We start from the raw sequence: 10236 nt of genomic DNA on the forward strand, positions 1-10236 counted from the left end.
TCTAAACGCGGCCTGGTCTGGCTAGAGACGAGCTTTAGTTTACACTAAAAGATCATGAAGGAATGCTCTTTTCTAGCTCTGGCTCTTATTTAGTTTGTATTAAATGCACTCTTGATTCTAGCTCTGGCTATTTGTTCGTGTGGTGTAAATGCACCTTTAGAAGTAGCCCACACCAAACTTAGGTTAAGGTTTTTAAGTATTATTATTACTATACCGTTGAATCTATTTGAATTTAGGACGAAATTTTGGGACAAATGTAGATTGCATTCTAGAGACGAGGACGTACAAAGAATACTTTAAAATCTGAGAATAAAACAAAATAATTATTACCGGTACAGATATTCGCGGGCGCAGCCGTAGGCACAACTAGTACTTAACATATATTTGGCTGAATGCGGAAATCGAACTTAGAACTTCATAATCTATAGTCGAACATGCTAACCATTAGACCAACGAGGCAGTTAGTTAGTGTCATATCAAATAAACTATTTATTTCGAGAACCTTACACAATGACACCTTTCATTTGATACAGAGAAGTCTTTTCGTGTTTGGTTTCAGTTTTATGTCTCAATTTTATTTATATGTCTCACGTATTTTTATCTACCATAACCGCCATATTGGAATATTCATGAAGTCGCGTCGTATAGAGTATTAAACTCTTGTCATAAAGAATCGATTGATAGCCCGGTGACATGACACTGTTAATTTGATGCATATTGGATTATATTTTATTTCAATCAGCAATACAATTGGTTTCTTTAAGTCCGAAATCTCAAGTGTTGTAGAGTGCCCAACGATATAATGTGTACAGATAAAAAAAGTATTGATACTCGGAAGTGGTATATAATATAATAATCTTTGTATATATATATATATATTTCTTGTGTGCGTGTGTATGTCACTGAACTCCTCCTAGACGGCTGGACCGATTTGAATGGATTTTTCGGTATGCGTTCGGGTGGCACCCTGGATGATTTAGATTTAGATTCACAAAACAATCAGACGGATGGCGCTAGGGTCAGCTAGTAATATATAAGTTATTTGTTTTTATTTTAAAAGGGCCGATTTATCAATCGTCAATTGTATGTTACCGGAAGAATAAAATATTTGGTTACCAGTTGTTGTACCAGTTGTTGTAATAGTAGTCTGACAAATTTATTCCTCCAGCAGATTATCATGTTATTAGAAAATTAGTCCTTTCTGCATTATAATGGTTTTAATAAAACGAAAAAAACACGCTGGTTAATTTAAATAATTATAAAAATGGAGGTACGCTGATTCGACACGTATGTATGTTATATAAGGCCCTAGCGATAACGCCGCCTTTTGTATCCTACTATTTAAGTTTCTTCTTGTTATGTACATTGTTTTTTTTTTTTCTATTTGTGGTGTACAAATAAAGTGTATAAATAAAATAATTAAATATATTTTAATTTAACCTAAATTATACATAATATGATAAAGAGTAGCCTATTTGCTATTCCAGAATGTAAATTATCGCTAAATGTGTGCCATAGAGAACTGTTTGAGTTTTATTGAGTAACGAACATTTTTCGCATTTTTAATTTTAGTATAATTAAATGTACAATAATATGAAGTAGGAAGGCATATGCATTTTTTCAATCCATACTGATTGTAGAGGCGTGGCGGCCAAGGACCAAACAACAAAGGATCGTGCCATCCTTTTCCGTAGGGAGACCAATGATTAGTTTGGAGAACACTAGACTTGTCAATTTGGTTTAACAAATTAGCACCACTGTGAGACTATGCGGGTGAAATCCTGTACGGCTAAGATGCGCGCCACGAGATAAATTATGTATCTCATCTTACCTCTAAATAGCACGAAAAATGGAAGACCTCCCTGGCACGGCCAAAAAAAAACCGAATTTCCTCTTCTCTGTCTGTCCACAGTTACAACCCTACCGACAAAGACGTGCAGCTAAGCGATTAAGCGTTCCAGTACGATGTCGCCTGGAAACTGATTAGGGGTTTGGGTTTAATACCACTGCCATACTCTTACACTCCATCTGAGACTGCATCATCACTTAATAATAGGTGATATTGCAGTCAAGGGCTAACTTGAAGTGAAATAAAAAAGTTCATGACAAAGAATTTTGGACTTCCATGCATATTATCTTTTGTCTTTCTTATGTACTTTTTGTTATGTGCAATTAAAGTATATTCATTCATTCATACATACATATCACGACAATACACACATCGCCATCTAGGCCTAAAGTAAGCGCAGCTTGTGTTATGGATACTAGGATAACTGATTTACAGCTAGATTATGTAGTCTCGGGCTAACTTCGATGTGTGGGATGTGAGATGGGCGTAATAAAAATTAACTTGCATTTCCTCGTCATCTTTTTCTTTTCAAATTATATTATTCCGTTATTAAAAGTATTACAACCCTATACATGCTAATTTATGGTTTGTTTACAAAGGTTACACATCGAGTTTGGTTAAAGTATACGCATCTACCATACTTTTCTAACGATAAACAATTTCTAAGCTTTTATCAAGGGAAACAAAATAAAAATCCTTTTAGAAGTTTTCTTTGTAGTTTCTTTTACCCTTTTAAGGCTTCTCTGTAGTAGGGGGGGGGGGGGGGGCTTTTTAAAGTTACTTTAAGTTAACGGTTGATAAAATCATCGTTGCTCAACACAGTTGATTATTAATTATTTTGCAGCCATTTAGAGTAATATATCAATACAGAAGTTATATTTTCATATTCTTCTTTTATGCATATTGTATGTGCCTAGTTGTTATCTTCTTTACGTGGTATAAAATAAAGTAGCACCTCCTGTTTGTTTGTACGCATGGATCTTTTTAATGCAGTTTACAGCAATAAATAGTGATACAAAACAAAAGGTTTATGTGAAGTATACATGTATTACTATGAAAAGCGCGCGTCTAATCATAACCATTATAAATCACTGCTAACTGTCCCACATGCAGTATTGCAATCGAACGAAGCCGGGACGGGTTGATAGTGTTCAATATACCGCCATTTGTTTAAGTTTTAGTTTATATTTAGAGGAATTTGCAGTGCTCAAACAAGCGCTAATACGAGCATGGTGCATCAAAAAACATGTAATAAAAATTAAATGTAAAAAAAAACAGCAATCTGAAAGTATCACGTCAATCCATTCCTCCGTTACTACGTGAAAAAAAAAACATAAAACCAGCAAACACACTTTTGCAATATGAATGCGATGCGAAATATATTAGTGGGACATTTTTAAATTGATAAATCGCGTTGTTTGTGCACCGAACATCTGGCTGGCGGACCGCGCTGCGACTTGCCTAAAGTCGACTGTATGCGACGCACCGCACCACTCGTCAATTGGTATGGGAAAGGCAAGCGAACAAACCACAAGCGTGGGCGATTAAAGTAATGCAAATAAGTAAAATTTAAGAGCAAGGAAAATTAAGCTCAATGGAGCGTTACATTACCGGATTCATAAAACGCGACATAGAATGCTATTTCAACTTACTTACTTAGTAGAGATTTTTTATTTTATACCAAACCTTTTATAAATAAGTAAGCCTTTACTGCTATATTGATAACCACGATGGTTAAATTATGGTGGAAAGAGTGTTAGTTTTAAAGGAATGGATTTATGAAAATAGTTCGAATGAACGAGTCATTCATTACAAGTACGGCAATCTATTATTATCTTACCTTATCTAAAAAATAATCAATCCTAATAAGTGTTATTCCATGACAATATTCGCGTGAAAAAAAAAAGATACCTAACATGATTTTCTTTTGTGTAATTAAGAACTTAAATATTATTTTTATTTATTTATTAAAGGTACACCAACAGTTTGTTCACAATACATAGTAAAGAAAAATTACAAATATTTTGTTTCTAATCTGTGTGAGTAGCCACTTAAAGTTGTGCGCACATTTACTACAAAATGACCAATATTAAAACTACAAACTATAATAAAAATACGAAAAGTTATATATAATTAAGGAACAAAGTTTAGGAATAACGATTTAATGGGCCTTAGATTATATAATAAACCTTTTATAAAAAAACACTATACTAAAGTGATCACTTGCAAATTATAAGGAAAGAGTCCTCGAAGACGTATTTATGTCGGTCAAATGAGATCAATATTGCTTTCGACACAAAGTCAAGCGCAAAAACAAAGTCACATAGATACATTGATGGAACGATTTCAACACTGAGAAATATCAAGCATGGGCAGACGAGGGTGAATAAATTACGTTCTAATCAAGAGTGATCATGGCATATTCTTAGCAATAGCGCTATCTTAGCCATGGTAGTGCACAACGTATATCTGTATCCACAACGTTTGTATCGAAAAAAACCCCCTTTCACCCCCTACATACAGAAAGTTGTTTACTTTAACCCGGCTAAGTTTGTTGTGGGCTTCTTCTTAGACCAGGACGCGTTTGGAACCCTCGTAGCTTTAGTTTTAAGTTTACGAATGTGGTTATCGCCATCATCTCACTACCATGGAATTCTTATGTACGCATCAAAAGTGCCACCTATGGGCCTACTTGAATAAAGATATTTTTGACTTTGACTTTGACTTTGAATATATCTTTGGATATGATCAATGTAATGCACATAGTAACACGAAGCATCCAATTTATTCCTATAGTTAAATGAAGAATTAATGATTCTTCATTATTCAGCTGTGCCTTTCTATTTTGCCGTTAACGTTTTATTTTTATTTTTTTCCTTTTTCTCATAGCTTGGACCACCAACTTGAACTGTTTGCCCTCGCTCATAGTTGCTGCTTAGCAGTGACGTAGCACGCCGCACGTCACATTCCAACCTAACTAATACAACATATGATGATGTATGGGTTAAATTTTGAAATATAAACATACTACGCAACATTTTGTCACTTTTATTTTTACCACAAAATCCCACCTATCTGTGGTCAATCACCTCAGACGTTTTAATCGACCAAGATAATGATTAGTGGCTCCAGCATCTTAGTACAAACTCTTTATTAAGACAGAAAACTAAACCGTAAAGACAACTGTGTTTCTGTTATCATTTTGTGGAATTGTTTTACAGTAAGAAGATTTCTTAATTTGAGGTTTCATAGGAATACAGAATGTGTTTCACCAGGTTTTTTTGGCTGAGGCTCCAGCATCTTAGTACAATCCCTTTAGTATGAAATAAAATTAAACTGTATAGACAACTGTGCTTCTGTTATCATTTTGTGGAATTGTTTTACAGTAAGAGTTTCATTTGAGGTTTCATATGAATACAGAATATGTTTCACCATATTTTTTGGCTATGGCTCCAGCATCTTACTTAGTACAAGCTCTTTAGGAACAAAGAAAACTTAACTGTAGAAACAACTTTGCTTCTATTATCATTTTCGGGAATCATTTTACAGTAAGAAGATTTATATGAGGGTTCATATGACTATAGAACATGTTTTACCAGGTTTTTGTGGAATTGTTTTACAGTAAGAAGATTTCTTAATTTGAGGTTTCATAGGAATACAGAATGTGTTTCACCAGGTTTTTTTGGCTGTGGCTCCAGCATCTTAGTACAATCCCTTTAGTATGAAATAAAATTAAACTGTATAGACAACTGTGCTTCTGTTATCATTTTGTGGAATTGTTTTACAGTAAGAGTTTCATTTGAGGTTTCATATGAATACAGAATATGTTTCACCATATTTTTTGGCTATGGCTCCAGCATCTTATTTAGTACAAGCCCTTTAGGAACAAAGAAAACTAAACCGTAAAAACAACTTTGCTCCTATTACCGTTTTGTGAAATCATTTAACAGTAACCTTTATGTGAGGGTTCATCTGACTAATGAATCTGTTTTGTACATGCATAGAGAGTATATTTTGGATCAGATCTGCTTGGTGTGGTGTAACAAAGATTGAAGAAATTTTGAATTGCACTGTTGAATCAAGTTAAGGTATATAACTGTTGTAATAAGATATATGTACATATTCTTCGATGAAAATTTAACTAGACCATTCTCTCCTAGCAAATAAATTTATTCTGATTCTGATTTCTATTTTTTATTGAAGAGAAGTAATGCTGGACAACAATCATGGTGTGGTGTGACATGCAAGCAAGCAATGTAGGTATTACAGTTTTTTTATACCCCTAACAGGGTTCTATGCAGTATCACTGAATCACTTTATGGCACTTAGTTTTATGAAGGTCTGTTTTCGTTGTGTGTAGTGACAGTGACAATGTAATGACCTTAATGATTTCTGATTGTACTGTTCCACTCTTGGAGGGAATATGAATTTTTAAAAGAAGTATCATAGATTCAGCAATTTGCTTTAATTTAATGGTGTGACTGCAGACACCTTGTGCTGTAACATGAAAGAGTATCTTGAAAGAGAAAACTTTTATTGCAATTTTTTAAACTAATCGCTATCACTGAATCACTTGGCACAACAGCTTAGCCAGATTTACAACTGCCTTTTCCTTACAAAATCTTGATCACATTAATGTGATGATCATAAAATAACAAAAATTCTATTCAAAATCACAGTGTGTTAAAAATTGTAACTCATATTTGTCTCATTCACATTGGCTGTTACCCTCTTCTCTCAGTGCAAACAGCTTACTATGTGTATTTATTCACTATCAATAAGTAACATAAGTCACTCAATTCAATCCTTAACTGAATAAAAAAAAACAAATTAAATTTCTATAATTTTATAGGTCATTTTAATGATCTATGTTTAAAACTATTGTAATTCCTTTAGGACTGTTGCATTAGTTCATATTTTGACTGAATATAATCCATTATAATTTTAGAGTTTATAGGGATAAAAGTAGCCATAGGTTCATCCAAATATACAGCCAAATTGGTTAAGAAATAGTGGTATGAAGCAGTAATAAACATTCAAACATACTTTCACATTTAATATAGTTAATAACCCTGTTGAATTACTAAAAGAAATAAACAATTGCTAACAAGAATTTGCACTTCAAGTAAAATACAGAATATAAAATACGAAAGTGTTAATTCATAAGAAATGCAAGTAACTGTGTCACTTTTAATATTAATAAACACAACAATATAAAATGTGCTTTGTCACAAAGGTCACTGAATTATGTAAGGTCTAAGCATAGTTATGGTAAAAGGGTTGAAATTCATTCAAGAATTCACTGATTTCATGAAGATCCTAAGAGTAGTATCATAGAAAAAGCTATTCTTGGATTATCATTTCATTCTCATTACTTCCATGCTATTCCAGCAGAATTAATATAGTAAGATGACCAAAAAAAATGTTAGAACTTATAGCTCATAATTTGTAAGACAAGATAAGCATCTGCATCCGGAAATAATGTTGTGCCATTTGGCAAAACCACCCAGGATTGATATGGAACCAATTTATTTTTAATGTATGCATGTATTTTTTAGTTTTATATATCCAAACATTTTAAAGCTAGTTAGGTAGGCCTTAGCATGGATTATAAGTTAACATATATTCTCTCTAACGTTCTTTACATCTCACAGTGGAGTTAGTTGGTATTTTTTTAAATAACTGCATAGAAATGAGAATAACAACACATTAGTTTTGGTAGAACTACACCTAGTGTTCGAATTTACTATGAGAATACTCACTAAACTGAGTAATCAATTGAATTAATCAACTGACTTCTTGTTATATTGGGTTATTCCACCTATCTTAAGGAGTTACATGAAATCACTGGAATCCACATTTCAATGCAACATATACAAATATGTTCATCAATTCTTACACAGGGTCATTGGATTTGGTTCCTGGGCTAATCACCTCTTCACTTGAAGATTATTTCTTGATCATGATTAGAACATTTTGTCATCAGTCAGACCTATTAGATATTATAATGGATCAAAAATCAAATGCATTGCAGAACTCAGTGCCAGAAGCAGAGCTTTTAACATAGAATATTTACTACAATAGTCAGGATGGGGAAGTGTTGATAAATGAATTCTGTAGAATTTCATAGAGCTACATTACAGACCTAAGACATTGCAGTTTTTATAGCTAACTCATGTCTAATCAGTAATGGAAACAAAAGCCCACTAATTCACCTCAGAGGCCATTTATGCTAAGCTCGTCTTTATACATCATTATCTAAATTTTGGCCTATTTTGAATGATTTCATTCAATATATGTCCTATTGTTCTTATAGATTTGATATATTTATTAACTTGCTAAACCATTGATGTATGGTTATGTGTTTAAAAATTTATCATTGTCAAACTTTGATGTTATCTTTACATTGTATGTTAAAATAATTCATCACAAAAATATTAAGGACTCACCAGCTACTTCAAGGAGGGTTTCTAATCTTGCCTGCATCTCAGGGTCAACAGCCCGCTCAGGGTCATCGTGAGAGAGAAGGAACTTGGACGACTCAGTGGCACTACCTTCTTCTTCCATCTCCGCCTGCATTCAGTAATAAAAAAAAACCATGAAATACTATCACAAGAGGATTACATGCAAATTTATTGATACACAAAAAAAATCATTTATGCAAGTTTAAAGGAATGTTGTTATAACACAGAAAATCAAAATGCAGCGGCAAATCAGTTAGCAACAATAATAACATAAGCTTTGTTTATTAAATTAATGTATTATCAACAAATGTGAATTATGCAAATGTTTTCTCTGTACTAGTTTCTGGTGACTAATATCATTCTTTGTTTACTGTTAGGGATATATTTAAGCAGATGTATAGTTTATAGGTTAGTCCAAATTAAGTTTATCTGCTAGCAAAACAGCTGACTGACATTTTAGTTTTTAGACAGGTTAGGATACATAAATGGCAAAAAGCACTGTGTAAACTGCAAAAACAAATTCTAGTACATGTAAAATGTTAGAATCACAAGGACCATTCAAAGTTAAAAACAAAGTTATTTGACATTGTAAATTGTCCATCGCGCACAAATTATGCAGGTTAACTGTAAGAACCACTCAAACTGCAACAGCAATTGGTGTTTGTGAAGCTTTGTCTCTGCACCCAGAATCTTCAACTTACCAACAAGTCTGGCCTGCTTAGGCACAAACATGCCAGCAAGATCTAAAACACCAATGAAAAATCGTGAGATACCGACAGAATGGTGCTTGAGGGCGCCCTAACGGCCAATAGTCACTGAAAATGGTCCTTGTAATTCATCAGTAACCAACATTTTTGCGCGAATCGCGACTGCCGTGACGACTCGTGTACGCGTGACGACACAAAACACAACATCGTCTACGATATTTCCGACTATTCCACACACAAATTATATAATTGACACTATCGTATCGTATAAACGCAATGAAAACACACTATTCAGCACTTCGAACTGACTGTATGCATGTGATTTAGGAAACATGGCCACCGCTCATCGAGCCCTATCCAAAACACAAATAGACAATGAAAAGTATCTTACGGCGACTTCGGCCGCATCGTAGAATTACAAAAAATCAATTGATTATCGTCTAGGAGCGGCTGGCATAAATAATTTAATGCATTACTCAGTAGGACGTATGTACCTATGACTTTCTGACGTTTTACGGAATATTTGGCAAGCAACATATACCGTAACGACAATGTAAAAAAATTCTTAGCAGCGCGCTATGAACCTTTATAGGCAATAATGGTTGATGCAAAGGTAGTTTGGTTGCAAAAAGAAATTGTATGGTCAGTAGCATACAAGATGTCCCTTGCAACATTTAGCGGTACAGAATACAGATAATCACAATCCTTCGACTGCCACCGCCTCTGCCGAAAACAAAACACGTTTTTACCTCGGATACAGAGTCATCCTCGCTTTCCGAAGAGTCTGTCATGTATTTGGCAGGCGCTCCTGAATACGTTTCGGTTTCAGATTTGGCCGGACTCGAAGCCGAACTCTGAGGAGTGGACGATTTTACCACATCAAGTTGCACATTCACCTTATCGATATTTCGGTTTTCAGACTGTCCGACATTCTGCATTTTTGTCCTAATCCAAATTAACTTAATTAGTCTTTCAGTATAAACACTTTTTCTACCAAATTAACACGTTCTTATATTAGCAAACAAATTTATTTCGTCATTTAGCCAGGCTAATACCCGCCATGTCTACTACTATGGCGAGGTTCCCGGATGCTTCAAGTAGGCTAACCAATTATCTCCCTCTGGTGATTCGTTTCTGAACTTTTATGTGCTGCCATCTGCTCCAAAAAATGCGAGATTCTTCTAATAGACAATTTCTTTAATTTTTTTCGCCTCCA

General features: G+C 34.1%; 1 protein-coding gene across 13 annotated transcripts in view; it reads right to left on the reverse strand.

Annotated features, from left to right (window-relative positions):
- The window catches only part of LOC120627134 (ankyrin repeat and KH domain-containing protein mask), a 78010-nt gene extending 67893 nt beyond the window's left edge, over nucleotides 1-10117 (reverse strand). For 10 of the 13 annotated variants that reach the window (XM_039894997.1, XM_039894995.1, XM_039894998.1 and 7 more), the window contains exons 1-2: nucleotides 9770-10117; nucleotides 8299-8422 (exon numbers count right to left, since the gene is read on the reverse strand). In XM_039894997.1, coding sequence (XP_039750931.1) covers nucleotides 8299-8422; nucleotides 9770-9958 — 313 coding nt within the window. In that variant the 5' untranslated portion in view covers nucleotides 9959-10117. Of the gene's footprint in view, nucleotides 1-8298; nucleotides 8423-9014; nucleotides 9378-9411; nucleotides 9508-9769 lie in introns of those variants that run through there. The other 3 variants (XM_039895000.1, XM_039894999.1, XM_039895001.1) reach the window with 3 other exon arrangements.
- Between the last annotated feature and the right edge of the window lie 119 nt (nucleotides 10118-10236).

This window comes from Pararge aegeria, chromosome 10 (assembly GCF_905163445.1).
Source record: "Pararge aegeria chromosome 10, ilParAegt1.1, whole genome shotgun sequence".
In the NCBI taxonomy this organism is placed as follows: domain Eukaryota; kingdom Metazoa; phylum Arthropoda; class Insecta; order Lepidoptera; family Nymphalidae; genus Pararge; species Pararge aegeria.